This window comes from Mobula hypostoma, chromosome 28 (assembly GCF_963921235.1).
Source record: "Mobula hypostoma chromosome 28, sMobHyp1.1, whole genome shotgun sequence".
Lineage (NCBI taxonomy): Eukaryota > Metazoa > Chordata > Chondrichthyes > Myliobatiformes > Myliobatidae > Mobula > Mobula hypostoma.
This window is the reverse complement of record NC_086124.1, coordinates 17633324-17653273: the sequence shown is the minus strand read 5'-3', so window position 1 is coordinate 17653273 and position 19950 is coordinate 17633324. Positions and strand designations below refer to the sequence as shown.

The 19950-nt window shown below is 45.7% G+C and overlaps 1 protein-coding gene across 3 annotated transcripts in view; it reads right to left on the bottom strand.

Annotated features, from left to right (window-relative positions):
* Positions 1 to 5750: 5750 nt before the first annotated feature.
* The window catches only part of ecsit (ECSIT signaling integrator), a 28906-nt gene continuing 14706 nt past the window's right edge, over positions 5751 to 19950 (bottom strand). For all 3 annotated transcript variants that reach the window (XM_063034979.1, XM_063034980.1, XM_063034981.1), the window contains 4 exons: positions 18813 to 18870; positions 16028 to 16176; positions 7242 to 7347; positions 5751 to 6817 (listed from right to left, as the gene is read on the bottom strand). In XM_063034979.1, the coding sequence (XP_062891049.1) occupies positions 6507 to 6817; positions 7242 to 7347; positions 16028 to 16176; positions 18813 to 18870 (624 nt within the window). In that variant the 3' untranslated portion in view covers positions 5751 to 6506. The remainder of the gene's footprint in view (positions 6818 to 7241; positions 7348 to 16027; positions 16177 to 18812; positions 18871 to 19950) is intronic.

Here is a 19950-nt window from a genome sequence, read left to right as displayed (position 1 = left end):
TTATAGAAAATACCTCGCACATTGGTACGTCATCAATTTGCCAATGAATTAGCCGCTCTTGAGATGTTAAACACTACACGCACCCGAGATTAATGATACTTAAATTCCGCCGAACTACAGGGAGAGATATCACAGACCGGATTACAGGAAGAGTTATCACAGACCAGATTACGATGAAATTTATTACATGCCGGAATATAAATCATTGATGGACATGTTCATCATTGAGATAGATTCATGTAAAATTTACTTAACTCTTTCCTGCAGTGACTCATCGATGTCCTGATTTATCTCCTTTTCCCTCCCCCGTCGCATTTTCCTCCATGTCCGAGGATGGAGCCCGTTTATACAGTAGTATTTCTAATATTGTCTCAGCGAACTTCCGTTCAGGGAAACTCCTTCTGCCCCAGCTTCACATTTTGTGAATTCTCCCGGCAAGTGAGAAGAATTCCTCCATCCTCGGGGGAGGGGGTTAAATATCCGGAGAAGTAAATTCACATCATTGGTCAATTGAGAAAATCTGCAGTGTCTCGGGGGGGTGGGGGTGCTGTACTGCTCCCTCCAGTTCTGTCCTGCCCCATGGCTGAGCCCGTTCCAGCCTTTCTCGCAGATGTGTGCTAATCCCCATCGGCGATCTCTATCCCCCACCCCGCTCCAGCCCCCGTAACACCGCCTCCGGCCGCCCTCCCCCCTCCTCTTGCAGGCGCTCAGTCACTCCACCCCTCAAACCGCCCCCCTCCCCACCCCTCCTCCTGTTAAGCGGCTTCCGCGCGCTGCCAGTGTTTCCAATCCAATTAACAGACGGATTGAGAGACACAGAGCAATAGAGAGTGAGAGAGGAAGATAAATAAAGGCAGACAGAGAAAAACATAGAGGTCAGGAGAGAGCGATAGAGACGGAAGTACGGCGTGTTCCGTATACCTACCGCCCTCCGTGGTTTGTGAGGGAAGGTTGAGCATTCTGTATCTTTTTTCTGTGCACCTACGAGGGATTCGGGTCTACTTGATACAGGTGTATAACGTTATACAAGGCATTGACAGAGCGGACATTCAGTACCTTTTTGTGTTTTATTTTCCAAGGCGGCAATTACCAAAATCAGACATCAGTTTAAGATGATTGGAGCACAGTTTAGCAGAAACGTCAGAGGAAGTTGTTCTATTACATAGAGTATTTTAGGTGCTTGGATCACACTGCAGGGAATGGTGGCAGAAGCAGATACATTAGGGACATTTAAGATAGGCACGTGCATGTAAGAAAAAGAACTGTTTTGGGTTGCATAGGAGGGAAAGGTCAGATGGATCATGAAGTAGGTTTGTATAGGTCAGCGCATCTTTCTGGGTTGAAGGACCCGTACTGATCAAAGTTGAAAGTAAATTTATTATCATGGTGCATACAGTGGCACGCAAAAGTTTGGGCACCACTGGTCAAAATTTCTGTTACTGTGAATAGCTAAGCGAGTAAAAGATGAACGGATTTCCAAAAGGCATGAAGTTAAAGATGACACATTTCTTTAATATTTTAAGCAAGAAAACTTTTAATTCCATCTTTTACAGTTTCAAAATAACAAAAAAGGAAAAGGGCCCGAAGCAAAAGTTTGGGCACCCTGCATGATCAGTACTTAGTAACACCTCCTTTGGCAAGTATCACAGCTTGTTAACGCTTTTTTGTAGCCAGCTAAGAGTCTTTCAATTCTTGTTTGAGAGGTTTTCGCCCATTCTTCCTTGCAAAAGGCTTCTAGTTCTGAGATTCCTGGGCCGTCTTGCATGCACTGCTCTTTTGACGTCTATCCACAGATTCTCGATGATGTTTAGGTCAGGGAACTGTGAGGACCATGGCAAAACCTTCAGCTTGCGCCTCTTCAGGTAGTCCATTGTGGATTTTGAGGCGTGTTTAGGTTCATTATCCTGTTGTAAAAGCCATCCTCTTTTCATCTTCAGCTTTTTTACAGACGGTGTGATGTTTGCTTCGAGAATTTGTTGCTATTTAATTAAGTTCATTCTTCCCTCTACCGGTAAATGTTTCCTGTGCCACTGGCTGCAACACAAGCCCAAAGCATGAGCGATCCAGCCCGTGCTTAATAGTTGGAGAAGTGTTCTTTTCATGAAATTCTGTACCCTTTTTTCTCCAAACGTACTTAGCTCGTTGCAGCGAAAAAAGTTCAAAGGAACATCTAAACAAGCCTGATGCATTTTGGAAATAAGTCCTGTGGACTGAAGAAGTTAAAATAGAACCCCTCTCGTGCGAAATTAACTGACCATCTACTCCCTCTATGCCTCTCAAAATCTTGCTCCCAGAGAGAGGGAGGAGTAGAGAGAAAGAGAATGGTGGCTTTGGAAAGAGTGCAGAGATGAATCCCTCGGACGCTGCCTGGATTTGGAGAACTTCGGTCACGGGGTCAGACTTAACCAGCTGAGACTATTTACTCCGGAGTGAGGGAAGCTGAGGGCTGACCCAACAATATGTGTAAGAATATGAGAGACATTGAAAGAGTGGATGGTCAGTGAATTTCCCATGATAGACACTTCAGCAACAAGAGGGAATAAGATGAGAATAGATGGTTTAAAAGGGGACTTGAGGGCTACATTTCTTTTAGAACATAAATCAGCACAGGTGCTTAAAGCAACACACATAAAAGTTGCTGGTGAACGCAGCAGGTCAGGCAGCATCTCTAGGAAAAGGTACAGAAGACGTTTCGGGCCAAGACCCTTCGTCAGGACTAACTGAAAGAAGAGCTGGTAAGAGATTTGAAAGTGGGAGGGGGACGGGGGGGGGGCGGAATCCGAAATGATAGGAGAAGACAGGAGGGGGAGGGATGGAGCCAAGAGCTGGACAGTTGATTGGCAAAAGGGATATGAGAGGATCATGGGACAGGAGGACAAAAGGGATATTTCAGATCCATCCCTCCCCCTCCTGCCTTCTCCTATTATTTCGGATCTCCCCCTCCTACTTTCAAATCGCTTACTTGCTCTTCTTTCAGTTAAAACTGACGAAGGGACTCAGCCCGAAACATTGACTGTACCTCTTCCTAGAGATGCTGCCTGGCCTGCTGCGTTCACCAGCAACTTTGATGTGGGTTGCTTGAAATTCCAGCATCTGCAGATTTCCTCGTGTTTACAGGTGCTTAAACATTGTTTTACACTTGCTTTACACATGCTTGTGTGGCTAAGTGCAGCTCCGTTGCCATATTCAAGTTTGCTGATGTAGGTCAAATCAAAGGTGGTAAAAAAAAATTGGCATACAGGAGGGAGATTAAATATCTGGCTGAGTGGTGCCATAACAACCTCTTACTCAATGTCAGCAAGACCAAGGAGCTGATTATTGTCTTCAGGAGGAGGAAACCATAGGTCTATGGGCCAGTGTTCATCAGAGGATCAAAGCTGGAGAGGGCCAGCAACTTTAAACTTGTCTGTGTTATTATTTTGGAGGAGCCATCAGCGCCCAGCACGTAATAACAAGCACATGTAGTATTCCCAAGTGCGGCCTAGCCAGCATCGTATAAAGATAACAGACAATGTACCCAACTCTTCTATTCTATGCCTCTACATAGGAAGGTAACTATGCCATACACCTTCTTCACGGGTCTTTCAACACGCATTACCATTTTCATGGGACTATGGAGTTGTACCTCTAGATCCGTCAAAATCAGTTTTATCACCATTGAATATGTTGTGAAATTTCTTCTTTTATAGCAGCAGTGCAGTTCAATGCATAAAACTGGTGATAAATTTAGATAGATAGACTATCAATAGTGGGATGTTGCCTTATGAGAATAGGTTGAGTAAATTTGGCCTTTTCGCCTCGGAGCGACAGAGGATGAGAGGTGACCTGATAGAGATGTATCAGATGATGAAGGGCATTGATGGTGTGGAAAGCCAGAAGCTTTTTCCCAGGGTGTAAGGTGCTTGGAAGCAGGCACAGAAGGGATGTCACGGGTAAGCTTTCAATACAGAGTGGTGGGTGCATGGAGTGAACTGCCAGCGAAGGTGGTGGAGGTGGATACAATAGTCTTTTAAGACACTCTTAGAGGGTACATGGAGCTTAGAAAAATAGAGGGGTAGGGAAATTCTAGGCAGTTTCTAAGAGTAGGTTACATGGTCGGCACAACTTTGTAGGCCGAAGGGCCTGTAGAAATGCTGTAGATTTTTATGAATGGTGAATAAACTCTTCTCGGGCTTTGAGTCAGGTACAGGTATCGATTATAACCAATGCTTCGATTACAAGCTCCACCGACTTCGTCAGGGATGATACCTGGGCATGTCAAGTCCAGTGGTATTTATAACCCCGTAGTCCATCCCTCCTGATTGGTTAGTCCTCCTCCAATCGAGTTTCCGCTCTCCTACCTTGTTTACAATCAAATTCCAGTTCTTGCTTAAAGCGAGACCTTCTTTGTTAAAATTCTTTTCCTCTAGTTTTATTTCAATGGCTTCCTTTTCCAGGCAGTCTCAAAAGCCAGTAATTTTGTGCTGAAGTCAATCCTATGGCCATTGTGAACGTTACGCTCTGCTACAGCTGATTTCTCCAGGTAACCCAAATGGATACACCTCCTGTAATCCTTGATGTGGGTTTCCACTGTGCTGATATTCGCTGGTCCTCATTCACAGGGAATTCTGTAAATGCCAACCTTCCTGAGTCTTGGGTCATCTTTGACCCACATAAGCTGTGATCTGAGATTCCTTATGGGTTTATGGAAGCTTATTCATCAGATTTTTTTTCCAGAAACTCTGTAAATATACAAAAGACAAGCAAAAGCAACCAGTTCCTCCTTGTTGTTTAGTTTCCTAGTTTTTCCATCAGCCCTTTTAAGGGCTCGATTGATTTCCTTCAGCTTGTAGCCATTCTGTAGGAACATTGTGTGTAGTTATCTTATTTCGACGGGAAGACTTTCTAGGTCCGAATTTGTTTTCACACTGTTAATCCAAGTAGAAAGAGCTGCTCTATGTTGGGGGCATGATGGTGGCTGTCACTGTTGAGGTACAGGTCTGTATGAGTTGGTTTCTGATAGACACTGTGTCCAAGGCTACCATCTGCTTTCCATCATATAAGTACGTCCAGGAACAGGAAGTTCTTTGCACTTTGATTAACCATGCAAAAACTATTTCAGACCCAGAGTGTCTCCCCGAGGAAATACTACAATTACGCACAATGTAGATGACCTGGACCTCAGGTGGGCCAACATTACAGGATTCCCTGTGAACACAGGGCAGCATATATCGGCCAGACGGAACACATGGTGGAAACTCGCACCAAGGAGCACAAGGGATGTATCTGTTTGGGTTACCCGGAGAATTTGGTGATAGAAGAATATTGCATTCACATGGAGAATCGGTGCTGAAAGGCCTGTTTCTATGCCATGTGACATCCTGTGGGATCTTCTGCTTTGTAATTAAAGGTGCAACAATAAACATTGCATTGGAAGAACTCAACAGGTCGAGCAGCATCTGCGGGAAGAAACCATCGCAGTTTCCAGGCAAAACCCTGTATCACAACCTCTTCTGAATTCCTCCAGTGCATCATTTTCAGCTTTGGATCCATGTTTCTCCTGCCTCTAGTGAGAGCCTTCAAGGCCTTTCTCACCCTCTATGCTGGCGTGGCTGGCTGCGCTGCGCAAGAGGACAGTTCAGGGGCGTGGATGGAAGTTAGGACCAGAGGCACTTTGTGTGGGTGCACACCAGCGGCCTGCCCCGCTCCGACCAATAGAAGGCCACAAGTTGGTGGAGGAGAGAGACACGGCAAAGACTAAACAGGTTTAGTCACACGTTTATTCAAACCTTGGTATATACACAATATCATTTACTAAGTAGGAGGGAGGGAGGGCGCCACAGGGGAGGGTAGGAGGGAGGGAAATAGGGAGCATGAGATGACGCCAGGGTTGGGAGGGACAGGAGAGATGGGAAAGAGGAGTCAACAAGGGAGGGAGGAAAAGAGAAGTCCGTAAGTGAGGGTAAAAAAGAGAGGTGCAGATGGAGGGAGTCAGAGGTGAGGGAGAGAAAGGGACAGAATAAAGGGAAAGGAACAGATTTTAGGGAGCATCGGCTATAGAAAGAAAGTGTTCACGAGGTAGGGGTTTAAAGGGAAGAGGGAGAAGTAGTCACAGGGAGGGAAGAAACGGAATAAGACAGTGGGGAGGGAAGGAAGCAGACAGGAGGTAGGGAGGGTATTTGGGAATGAAGGAACAGAAGAGGGGATGTCACAGAAGGACAAACCCTCCCACCCTTAAAGACGATCCCAGCCTCTCCTTCCCAGCATACTTCCTACGTTCCTGATATTCCCAGACCCCGGGAGTTAGGAGTGGGAGTGATGGGATGTGGGAGGCTTTAGACCTTCCCTACTCCCAAGCTCAGTCAGCTGTGCACTTCCCAGCCACCCAGCTCCTCCTCTTCCTCCTACTCCTCCCCTCCTCAGCCATTGGCTCCAGGCCTCCTGGCATCCAGCTCCTGCTGCTCCCCCTCCTCAACTGCCAGCTCCAGGACGTCCAGATAATGCTGCTGATGCCGACAGACCACGACTCAGCGTTGCATTCTTCGGGCACCCGGCTCCTCCGCTTCCTCCTGCTCCTCAGCCGTCGACTCTGGGACACCCGGACCGTCCTGCACTCTCCAGGCACCTGGCTCGGCCGCTTTCTCCTCCTCCTTTCCAGCTGTCCGATCTGAGATGCCTGAAGCAGGCTCCAACTGGCGGGAGGCAGGCGCAGTGCGGAAGAGGACTGGCGTGAGGCTTAGCTTCGGGTTGGTCTCCTGTAGACCGCTGATCCAGCGGGTTAGCAAAGCTGGGTCACCTGATCCAGCCTGGCACAGCGCGAACACTGGGCCCTCCTCAACTATTGGGAGGCAGGGACAAGGTGTGATAAGGTGGGGGGGGGTGGAATAGAGGGAAGGGGGGGGATAGAGAGGGTTGGAGGGTGGGGTGGGAGAGAGGGAGAGAGACAGTGAGTGGATGCATCACCACAGAATTCCCAGCCCCATCCATTCACAGCCCATTCAGCCAACCACTACCCCAGCAGAAAGGCAACACGCTCCACTTCCTCCTCCCCCATTCCCACCAGCAGCCCCAGCAACACGACTCCCATGTATTCCCTTAGAGACAGGCAGGGTCTTGAGTGGCTATTGGGTCTTCATTTTGAGGGACAGATGGGTGGAAGAGGAAAGGGTAGGTGAGGGGGTGCGAGGACAGAGGGAGGGGAGAGATGAAGCTCAGAAACACCGGAGGGGGCCGGTTTCCCCTGTTGCCCCATGGAGGGTTACCTTCCTCAACCTCCAGCTCATCATCATCGCCAAGATCCCGCTCCAGCTCTAGGTCCAACTCCATGGGGTAGAACAGGTTTCGCTCGAGATCCAATGGCTTGGTCACCTAGTGGGGCAAAGGTCAGTGGAAGGGGGTTACAGTGTCACACTGAGTAAATGATGCAGAGAATACCTGTACTTAACCTCCCCCTGCATCAGAACATGAACCTGCAGTTACTACCCAATGCGTCAATACCTCTGGACCAGTAGATATCTCCCAATGCGCCAGTTCCCCTGGACCTGTACTTCTCTCCCAATGAATCGTACCTCTGAACCTGCAGTTCCCTCTGTCTGCGTGGGTACCTCTGGACCTGTAGATTCCTCCCTCTGTGTTGATACCTCTGGACCTGTAGTTCCCTTCCTCTGCGCCAGTACCCCTGATAAAGTTTTAAGGGAATTGGGGGATTCTCAGATTCCTGTAAATAATGGTTAAGGTTGAGTCTATGTATTCTGGTTTGAGAATGGCAGCAGTTTGAGCAGCTGTTGTCTCCTGACTTTTCACACCTTTTGGTTTCGTGTTTAAATTTCAACTGTGGGTTAAGTACCGACTATGTCTGTAACTGCAGTATGTTTAAATAATATCTCACAGCTGCTTCTTTGGAGCAAGAGAAAGATTAAAGCTCACACAGACCCACAAAAGACATCTCCGAGTTTTCCCACATTTTGGTTTCGACAAAAGCTGGTTGCTAATGGAGATAAGGCAGGACATTCCTTTCTTAATTTTGGTAGAGTCTCTTATCTAAATTATTAAATTCTGCTCTATTTGAGTAGCTGGAATATCTGTTGATCTGACTGTTCTTTTGTATTGAGATGTTAAAGGATCAATCTGTCCTGCTAACGTGTGATGTGAGAATTAATTACACTCTGTTCTCTGGCTACGTCCACACTACGCCGGATAATTTTGAAAACGTCGGTTTCGAGTAAAAACGACAAGCGTCCACACTAGGCGTTTTTCAAAATATCTCCGTTCACATTAGGTGGATATCTGGGCGAATCTCCCACTACTGGGCATGCGCAGGACACACACAGAAAACAAGCGAAGAGGAAACAATATACTTTGTGCGCGTTTGTCCAGTTACAGAGGAGAAAAACTTTAAAGGAATTGCTCTTGGCTCTCGCACAGGAGGACTTAAAACTTAAAAAAAAACAAATACTGGAGCGTATGGAGGCAACCAACAGAGAGTTCACGGACAGTATGACCCGGCTGACGATGAACATTGAAAAACTTACTCTGTTACATTAATAAAGCACCTTGTTAAATGTATAAAACGTCTGCATCAGCGTTATCTTGTATTTCCATACAATGTTACATTAAGCTGTTACACATCTATTGTCAGAGAAGTACTTGCATAAATAGGTAAACCACCTTCATACAAGCAAGGACAGAAAACAGGGCGAAATGAGTATACTTATTTATTCAGTAAGCTATGGGTCAACTGGCTTCAGTCTCGTCCGTCTGTTCTGAAATTGTTAGGTGGTGGCGTTCAAGAAAACAACAAACATCTGTTCCAGCACGTCATGACAGCATTTTTAAATAGTCAAAAAAACTCACTTTACAATTTAACTCTCACGCCGTTCACACCGAATGCGCATTATAACAGCTTGCGCAGTACCAAGCAGAAGCAGAAAAAAGCATTGTTGTTATGGTGTTGTCATGACAGCGTTTTAAAATCTCTCCGGTTATCCCGTACACACTACGCTGGATATTAAGCGTTTTCAGATTTATTCACTCTGGAGAGTGTTTTCGAAAATCTCTGTTTTCAGGGGCTGAAAACGCCAGCTCAGTGTGGAAAGGAGGGCAAAACGAAGAGAAAAAAGCTTTGTTTTCAAAATTATCCGGCGTAGTGTGGACGTACCCTCTGTTTACCTCTGACTGATGTGATTAAGTATTCTTTGTCAAGTACGTTTACCTCTGCTTTAGGTGATTAAGTGGCCTTTGTCTCGGACTATCACTGTTGCTAGGCTTTCGTGACAAGAATGATATAAAAAACTGTATCTCTGTGCTTAGACAGAGAGACTTCTGTAGCTGACTCTCTGAGTGCAGATGGAAGGTTCTCTCTTGTAGTTTGCTACTAATAAAGGTAGAAAAGAATCAACTGTGGTACTTGTTTCATTACATCGGGCTGATCGCCGTTGACACCCCTGGACCTGTACTTCTTTCCCAGTGCATCGAAACTCTGGACCTGTAGTTCCCTCTGTCTGCGTGGGTACCTCTGGACCTGTAGATTCCTCCCTCTGCGTCAGTACCCCTGGACCTGTACTTCTTTCCCAATGCATTGTAACTCTGGACCTGTAGATTCCTCCCTCTGCATTGGTACCTCTGTACCTGTTGTTTGCTCCCTCTGTGTCAAACAACAGAGGTGAAAACCTCAACTTTCTTAAGAGTTTAAGGAGGTATGGTTTGTCACAAAACCGTCCACCACCTTCTGCACGTTGTGTTGAAAATGCCCTGACTGGTCGTATCACAGTTTAGTGCAGCAAATCAAAATCCAGCACATTGTCCGCACCATGTTTGTGTCAAGCTTGTTGCATATTTAAACTGATCCTTTCTCACTATGCGTGATCGTATCCCTCCATTCCCTGCACATTCATGGGCCTCTTAAACGCCTCTGTTAGACCATAAGACACAAGAGCAGAATTCGGCCATTCGACCCACTTAGTCTTCTCTGCCATTCCATCATGACAGATTTATTTTCCCTCTCAACCCCATTCACCTGCCTTCTCCCCATAACCTTTGATGCCCTGACTAATCAGGAACCTATCAACCTCTGCTTTAAGTATACTGTACTCAATGACGGCCTCCACAGCCCTCTGTGGCAATGGATTTCACAGATTCACCACCCTCTGACTAAAGAAATTCCTCATCTCTGTACTAAATGAACGTCTTCTCAAGATGAATGCTAACTTTGTATTTGCATTCCTTACCACCAACTCAACTTGCAAGTTAAACTTTAGGGAACCCTGCATGAGGTCTCCCACTGCACACCTGATTTCTGAATTTGCCTCCCACTTAGAAAATAAGTGGACACCCTTGTTCCTCCTGCCAAACCACATGACCATAAACTTACTTACACTGTAATCCATCAGCCACTTCTTTGCCTATAGGTCAATGTGCTTTGGATAGAGAGGGGAACAGGAAGTGTGTGGCTGGGCAGTCGGGCTAGCATGAAGAAAGAACATATGGAATATAGAACATTACAGCACAGTATAGGCCTTTCAGCCCCCAATGTTCTGTTGACATTTTAACCTACGCCAAGATCAATCGAACCCTTCCTTTCTACGTAATTCACCATTTTTCTATCATCCATGTGTTCATATAAGAGTTTCTTAAAAGTCACTAATGTAGCTGCCTCTACCACCACTCCTGACAGGACGTTCCACACACCACCCATTCTGTGTAAAAATCCTACCTCTGACATTCCCCCTATATTTTCTTCCAAACACCTTAAAATTATGGCCCATCGTGTTAGCCAGTTCCTCCCTGGGGAAAAGTCTCTGGCTGTCCGCTCAGTCTATGCCTCCTATCATCTTGTACATCTCTATTAAGTTGCCTCTCATTTTGGTTCGCTCCAAAGAGAAAATGCCTAACTCACTCAACCTATCCTCATAAGACATGCTCTCTGAACCAGGCAAAATCCTGGTAAATCTTCTCTGCACCCTCTCTAAAGCTCCCACATCCTTCCTACAATGACACGATCAGAACAGAACACAATACTCCAAGTGTGGTCTAACCAGGGTTTTATAGAGCTGCAACATTCCCTCAAGGCTCTTGATCGCAATCCCCCCACTAATGAAGGCCAACACACCTTACACCTTCTTACTTACTGCCCATTACACAACTGGCATTGAGGACAGCAATGAAGGTCCTTCATCTCCGAACACAAGAACATTGAATGGCGGAATAGGCTCAACAGGCCAGATGGCCTACTCCAGCTTCTAATTCTTATAAGATCATTGCTGATCTGGCCATAGACTCATCTCCAGCTACCTGCCTTTTCCCCATAACCCTTAATTCCCCTACTATGCAAAATCTCTGGCGGTACTCAGGGCTTCCTTCATCATATCAGTAGCTTCCTCTCGGTTTTCACTCTAGTCAATCATACAGGTCTCAGATGGAGATCCAGGAATACTGTCACACTTGGACGTAGACATAGACATTGCTTCTACCGTAACAATTTTATTTTACCTGTCAGGGTTGTTAGCCCTGAGCTGAACCCCAAACCTGGAGAACTAGTGGACCACTCTTAGTCTGTCCTCTACGCTTTGACCAGTTTGGTGACCCTACCAAGAGCCAAAGCATAAATCCCTGACTACAGCCAACATAGCTCTCTGGTCACTGAGGCACACGAGGCTCCAAACCCAACGACAAAGTTGTGGTCCTCTTGGACGTATGCCTTCTTAACCACCCTATCAACTTACACAACAATGTTGAGGGATCTGTAGATGTTGACCCAACGTCCCTCTGTTCCTCCACACTGCAAAGATTGAGTAAGTTAGGGCTTTACTCCTCTTTAGCGAAGGAGGATGAGAGGTGACTTGACAGAGATGTACAAGATGAAAAGAGCCATAGACAGAGTGGGCTACCACAGACCTTTCCCAGCATGGAAATAGCGAATACAAGAGGACATCATTTTAAGATAAATGAAGGAATGTCAGAGAAGCAAGGAAACAGGCATTGTCAGCCTTGGCTGGTGGTTCAATGATTTGCATTCTGAGTCATACAGCATGGAAGCAGGCCGTCGGTCCCACTCTGTCCACACCAGTCCTAACACACCCTTTCACACTCAACACAATACACATCTTACATTTATCACTGCTACTCTAAAGAAGCCAGGGTAATCAAAAACCCCACCAACCCCAGACATTCTCTCTTCTCCCCTCTTCTGTAGAAGATACCGAAGCCTGAAAGTACGTCCCACCAGACTCAGGGACAGATTCTATCCCTGGGGTTAGAAATGAGTCTCACCCTAGGCAGAGTTTTATTATGCTGCAACGTAGCTACAATTCAGTTCCTTGACTCACAAAGGCAGGCATGCCCTTAAGCCCACTTTTACCATCCTGTAGATGTGTGCAGCCACTTTCAGGATTAGAGGACTCTTGCCCTCTCACAGGTACCACGGCAAGACCCTTCTACCCCATTGGTAACCTGCACTGCACTTTCCCTGTAACTGTAACACTTCTCATCCACCTGTAGACACCTCTCATCCTCCTTCTCTCCAGAGAATCCTTGTGCAGGATTCCGTAAGAGTTCATTTTCAGGTTGAGTCAGTGGTGAGGAGGATGTTAGCGTTCATTTCAAGACAGCTAGACAGTACAAGTAAAGGACTTGGTCAGGTGTCAGATCTCTCAGTGGGATAGCATTTTGGAGACAGTGATCACAATTCTATTTCCTTTACCGTAGAACTGGAGAGGGAAAGGAACAGATAAGTTAGGAAAGCGTTTAATTGGAGCAAGGGGAAATATGAAGCTATCAGTCAGGAACTTGGAAGCATAAATTGGGAACAGATGTTCTCAGGCAAATGTACAGCAGAAATATGGCAAATGTTCAGGGGATATTTGTATGGCACTCTGCATAGGTACATTCCAAAAAGACAGAGAAAGGATGGTAGCGTACAGGAACCGTGATGTACAAAGGTTGTTGAAAATCTAGTCTAGAAGAAAAGAAAAGGTTGTGAAAAGTTCAAAAAAATACAAATGTTTGTAGGTAATGATAGAGATCTAGAAGAATACAAGGCTAGCAGGAAGGAGTTTAAGAATGAAATTAGGAGAGCCAGAAGGGCCATGAGAAGGACTTGGCGAGCAGGATTAAGGAAAACCCCAAGGCATTCTACAAGTATATGACGAGCAAGAGGATAAGACGTGAGAGAATAGGACCAATCAAGTGTGACAGTGGAAAAGTGTGTATGGAACCAGAGAAGATAGCAGAGATACTTAATGAATACTTTGCTTCAGTATTCACTACAGAAAAGGATCTTAGCGATTGTAGGGATGACTTACAGCGGATTGAAAAGCTTGAGCATATACATCCTCTTTCTTAATGTGCTGGTCTTTTGGAAAGCATCAAGTTGGATAAGTCTCCGGGACTGGATGAGATGTACCCCAGACTATTGTGGGAGGCGAGGGGAGAGATTGTTGAGCCTCTGGCAATGATCTTTGCATCATCAATGGGGACGGGAGAGTTTCCAGAGGATTGGAGGGTTGCAGATGTTGTTCTCTTTTTTCAAGAAAGGGAGTAGAGATAGCCCAGGAAATTATAGACCAGCAAGTCTTACTTTAGTGGTTGGTGAGTTGATGGAAAAGATCCTGAGAGGCAGGATTTACGAACATTTGGAGAGGCATAATATGAATAGTCAGCATGACTTTGTCAAAGGCAGGTCGTGCCTTATGAGCCTGATTGAATTTTGAGTATATGACTGAACACATTGATGAAGGTAGAGCAGTAGGTGTAGTGTATGTGGATTTCAACAAGGCATTTGATAAGGTACCCCATGCAAAGCTTATTGAGAAAGTAAAGAGGCATGGGATCTAAGGGGACATTATTCTGTGGATCCAGAACTGGCCTGCACACAGAAGGCAAAGAGTTGTTGTAGACTGGTCTTATTCTGCATGGAGGATGGCAACCAATGGTGTGCCTCAGGCATCTGTTCTGGGACCCCTTCTCTTCATGACTTTTATAAATGACCTGGATGAGGAAGTGGAGGGACGGGTTAGTAAATTTGCTGATGACACAAAGATTGGGGGTATTGTGGATAGTGTGGAGGGCTGTCAGAGGTTACAGTAGGACATCGATAGGATGCAAAACTGGGCTAAGAAGTGGCAGATGGGAGTTCAACACAGATAAGTGTGAGGTGGTTCATTTTGGTAGGTCAAATGTGATGGCAGAATATAGTAATAATGGCAAGACTCTTGGCAGTGTGGAGGATCAGAGGGATCTTGGGGTCCGATACCATAGGACACTCAAAGCTGCTGCGCAGGTTGACTGTGTGGTTAAGAAGGCATATGGTGTATTGGTCTTCATCAAGTAATGTTGCAGTTATATAGGACCCTGGTCAGACCCCACTTGGAGTACTGTGCTCAGTTCTAGTCACCTCACTACAGGAAGGATGTGGAAATTATAGAAAGGATGCAGAGAATATTTACAAGGATGTTGCCTGGATTGGGCAGCATGCCTGATGAGAATAGGTTGAGTGAACTTGGCCTTTTCTCCTTGGAGCGACAGAGGACGAGAGGTGACCTGATAGAGGTGTATAAGATGATGAGAGGCATTGATCATGTGGATAGTCAGAGGCTTTATCCCAGAGCTGAAATAGCTAAAATGAGAGGACACAGTTTTAAGGTGCTTGGAAGAAGGTACAAAGGATATGTCAGGGGTAAGTTGTTGTTGGTGGTGGTGCTGTTTTTTTTACACACAGAAAGTGGTGAGTGCGTGGAGTGGGCTGCCAGCAACAGTGGTGGAGGTGGATACAATAGGGTCTTTTAAGAGGCTCCTGGATAGGTGCATGAAACTTAGAAAAATAGAGGGCAACGTGTAACCCAAGGTAATTTCTAAAGTAAGTACATGTTCGTCACAGCATTGAGGGCCAAAGGGCCTGTATTGTGCTGTAGGTTTTCTATGTTTCTATGTAAAGATGTAACTTTATTTTGAAACTTTATAAAAGCACTGGTGAGGACTCACTTGGAGCAGTTCTGCGCCCCTTAGAAAGGATGTGCTGAAACTGGAAAAGGTTCAAAGCAGGTTTATGAAAATAATTCCAGGGTGGAACAACTTGTCATTTGGAAAACATTTGATGACTCTGGGGCTGTATTCGCTGAAATTCAGAAGAATAAGTGGTGATTTAATTGAAACTTATCAAGTGGTGAAGGCTTCGAAAGAGTCGATGTGAAGAGGATATTTCCTATGGCGGTAGGGTCTAGGACAAGGCGGTACAGCTTCACAATAGAGGGGTCGGCCTTTAGAATGGAGATGAGGAGGAATTTCTTTAGCCAGAGATTGGTGAATGTGAAATTCTTTGCCACAGGCAGCTGTGGAAGCCAAGTCTTTCTGCATATTTAAGGGCAGAGGTTAATAGATTCTTGATTGGTTACAGCCCGAAGGGATGAAGGGAGAAGGCAGGAGATTGAGGCTGGGGTGGAAATGGATCAGCCATGATGAAATGTCAGAGAATATTTGATGGGCCAAATGGCCTAATTCTACTCCGACATCTTATGGTAAGCAGTAGAAGATAGAAGGTGGTAGGTGAAGGAAGTGGGAGAAGACAGAATAAAAAGGTGGGGTGGAGGTGAAGGAGTACAAGCTGCAAGGTAATAGGTGAGACGCAAGGTCATGAAGGGATAAAGGGAGAAGATGGGAGATTGGGGCTGAGACGTAAAAAGGATCAGCCATGATGAAATGACGGAGCAGACTCAAAGGGCCAAATGCCTAATCCTGCTCCTATGTCTTATGGTTTAATTTGACAAAAATGAGTCTAACCCCAAGCGGTTTTATAATGCTACAATGCAGCTACCTGACTCTACAACTCAATGCCTTGACTAACAAAGGCAAGCGTGCCCTTAAGCCCACTTTTACCACCCTGTGGTCACTTTCAGGCCGCCTCAGACTCAGACTACAAGATCCCCGTGTATCTCGTCGAAGGCCGCTCACCCTCTCCACCTGGCGCGACCCCCTCCTTTTTGAGTTAGACCTCCCCACAGATCAGGCAAGGATCGTGTTGTTCACCCCTCCCGCCCGCTAAAACCCTCACTCTCACCTTGAGCTCGGGGGGCAGGGGGTCAGAGCGCAGCAAGTAGTAGTGGAGGCAGGTGCGGCGGAGCCAGAGGGGGAAGGGTCCCTCCACAAAGACGGGCCGGTGGGGGTCATGCTGTGCCAGGAGTTCCCGCTGGTCCGGACTCTGCAGACCTGCAACAGGGAGAGGCAGTCAGCGCTGGGAATGATTTGTGCTCGCTTTGATTATTTCTCAATTATTTGTTCATTAATAATAAGTATTCTTACATTTAAAATTACATATATTTGTTTCATTTTATTCAATACTATACAATGTATTCAATACAATACACTGGATTCCAGTTAATCGGCCATCAGTTAATATGGGTAGCCACTTATTTGGGGCAGCTCAAAGAACAAAAACTGATCATAAAGATGGCCGGGATCCCCTGCATTAATTTGGGACACCATGTTGTGTAATTGGGACAGGAGACAGTTGGCAAACCAACAACAGTGACGTGTACTTGAGTGGCCACCAGACAGTACACCGTCCTGAGAGCAAACAGTTTTTAAGTTAGCATCTGTTGTGTATATTTGTTTTCAAGTAGTGATTTTTGTCATTAGCAAAATACACAAAATGCTGGAGGAACTCGGGAGGTCAGACAGCATCTATGGAAATAAATAAACAGTTGATGTTTCAGGTCAAGACCCTTCTTCTCTCCTGAAGAAGGGTCTCAGCACAAAATGTCGACTGTTTGTTTATTTCCATGGATGCTGCCTGCCTGTCGAGTTCCTCCAGCATTTTGTTTATGTTGCCTTGGATTTCCAGCATTTGCAGAATCTCTTGTGTTTCTGATTTTTGTCACGAGTAGCTAGTGAGAAGTAAGACAGTTCTGAACAGTTTTGCTCACTGCAGTTTCAAGCATTCAGGCTTGGAGGTGGTGAAACGGCTAAGTGTGAAAATGAAACGATTTCACGATTTTGGCAAGTTAGAAACTGCAACAAATTTGAAGGTATTAACCGTCAACTTTAACGTTGTCATGAAAATGATGATTGGGAGGATGCAATCATCGAAAGCATTGTATCAAAGCAAGCCATTATCTGCACTTGGTGTCGGCACTGATTTTGTACATTTACAGTCAATCAAAAGAACACGGCAGCATACAGCATTCCTCTGTCAATAAGTATTAGGAACTAGCACAGTTTTATTTCAGTATAGTAGTACTGGTAATGTTCTAATCTGTTCTATATTTCATTTAAATACATAATTCTTTATTCAGCTAAACAGTCGTTTGTCTTTTTCATACCTTCTTAATTATTTCCATGAAACATCAGCGAATTGGAGCCGCCACTTAATCGGGCCAAAACGTACTGGTCCTGATGTGTCCCAATTAATTGGAATCTACCGTATTTTGTTAATTACATTTTTATAACATTGTTATAATTATTGTTATAACAATATTCATAATAGTAGAGAGAAGAGCATGGTATTGAATAGAATAGTACCCAAATTTTGATTTTAAATTATTTACATTTAATTTATATTTTAATTTTAATTTATTAAATATAGTAACAATATATTTGTAACTTAATCTAAAATGTAGCTAATTTCTACTTCGATTTATTATCTATAGTTAATGTATATTCCAAGACAAAAAATATTATTTTTTTTATGAATTATATAATATACACCTCCACACCATCCGCCACAATCAGGACCATCCAGTGGCCAAACATTGTAATTCCCATTCCTATTCCAACATGTCGGTCCATGGCCTCCTCTTATGCCAATTACATTTGATAACATAGTTTTTATGTTTAATATTTTTATAGAATCACAAAATAATGATAAATGATGTGTTTACTTTAAACAAGAGAAAGTCTGCAGATGCTGGAAATCCAAAGCAGCACACAGAAAATGCAGGAGAGACTCAGCAGGTCAGGCAGCATCTATGGAAATGAATAAGAGTTGACGTTTCAGACCGAGACCGTTCTTCAGCACTGAGAAGGAAGGGGGAAGATGCCAGAATAAAATGTTGGGGGGAGGAGGAGGCGGCTAGCTGGAAGGTGATAGGTGAAGCCAGGTGGGTGGTCAAGGCCTGGAGAAGAAAGAATCTGATAGGAGAGGAGAGAGGACCATAGGAGAAAGGGAAGGAGGAGGGGCACACAGGGGGTAGTATTAGGCAGGTGAGAAGTAAAAGGTCAGAGTGCGGAATAGAGGAAGGGGAGGGTAGGGGGAATTTGTTTACCGGAAGGAGAAATCGATATTCATGCCATCAGCTTGGAGAGCACCCCAGATAGAATACAGGATGCTGCTCCTCCACCCCGAGGCTGGCCTCATCTTGGCAGAAGAGGAGGCCATGGATCAACATGTTGGAACGGGAATGGGAATTGAAATGATTGGCCACCAGGAATTCCTGCCTGTGGCAGGAGATTGGATTGTCTTCGATTGCCTTTATATTTATGCTTTCCTTTTTTATGCTGCATCGGATCCAGAGTAAGAATCGCTTCATTCTCCTTTACAGTGCGCTGATTGATAATAAGGAATATTAAATCTCTTGAATTACAGCGTTCAAAAGATGCTTGGACGAGTACATGATTAGGGGATTAGTGGGATATGGGCCAAACTGGGGCAAATGGGACCAGGTTATAAAGGCACGTTGGTTAGCACGGACGAGTTGGGGTGAAGGGCCGCTTCTGTGCTAGAATCGGGCACACACGTGCACAGACAAACATGCACTCAAACACAAGCCTGTGCACACGTCCATTCCTCCAGCCAAGCAAGACCTCCCCACCCAAAAAATTCCCCGCACATCCGAGATACCACTCACCCACGAGGTGTGGGACGCAGACTATCCGTCCATCTGGTCCTTCCTCTTCCTGGGGATGCTACAATGAGAGAGAGAGAGAAAGTGAGACCGTGAGGGGAAAGAGAGGGAGGGACAGACGGACGGGGCAGGGAGACAAAGGAAGGCAGAGAGAGACAGAGAGTGGGGGGAGACGGAGGGAGGGAGAGCGAGAGAGAGAGAGAGAGACAGGGAAGGGGAGATGGAGGGAGGGAGAGAGAGAGAGACAGAATGAGAGACGGTGGGAGGGAGAGAGAGATGTAGGGGGGAGACAGAGGGAGGCAAAGACAGAGAGTGGGGGGAGACAGAGGGAGAGAGAGAGAGAGACGAGGGAGGGAGAGGGGTGAGAAAAAGGGAGAGAGGGAGGTAGAGTGAGGGGAGAGTGTGAAGGGGAGGGAGAGAGGCAGATATGGGGAGGGGGAGGGGGAGATGGGTAGGGTGAGAGGGAGAGAGGGAGATAGAGTGAGGGGAGAGTGGGAAGTGGGAGGGAGAGAAACCCAAAGGGTGGGACGGCAAGTTTGAAATCGGTGATGGGCATATTGCTGGAGGGGTTTGCTGGAACAGGATCTACCAATACTTGGTCAGACAGGATGTGATCTGGGACACAGCGTACCGGAGTGCACATCACTGATAGCTTGCCCTGGTCCAACCACGGTGGCGTCACTGCCGAGAGAACTCACCAAAAACATATACTTCCTTAGGAGGCTAAACAAATAAAACATGTCCCCATCGACCAACAATTTTTAATCGAGGCACCAGAGAAAGCATCCTAAATGGATGCAACAGGGCTTGGTACAGCAGCTGCTCTGCCTGTGACCACAAAAAAACCACAGAGATTTGAAGACACAGCTCAGCACAGCACAGAAACAAGCCTCCCCTCCATGGACTCTATCCGCAATTCCCACTGCCTCGGTAAAGCAGTATAATCAAAGACCCGCACCCACGCAGGACATTCTCTCTTCTCCCCTCCCATCAGGCACAAGATACAAAAGTCTGAAAGCACATACCACCAGGCTCAGGGACAGCTTGTAATCTGTTGTGATAAGACTACTGAACGGTTCCCTGGTATGATAAGACCCTTGACCTCAGGATCTACCTTGTTTTGATCCTGCACCGTATTGTT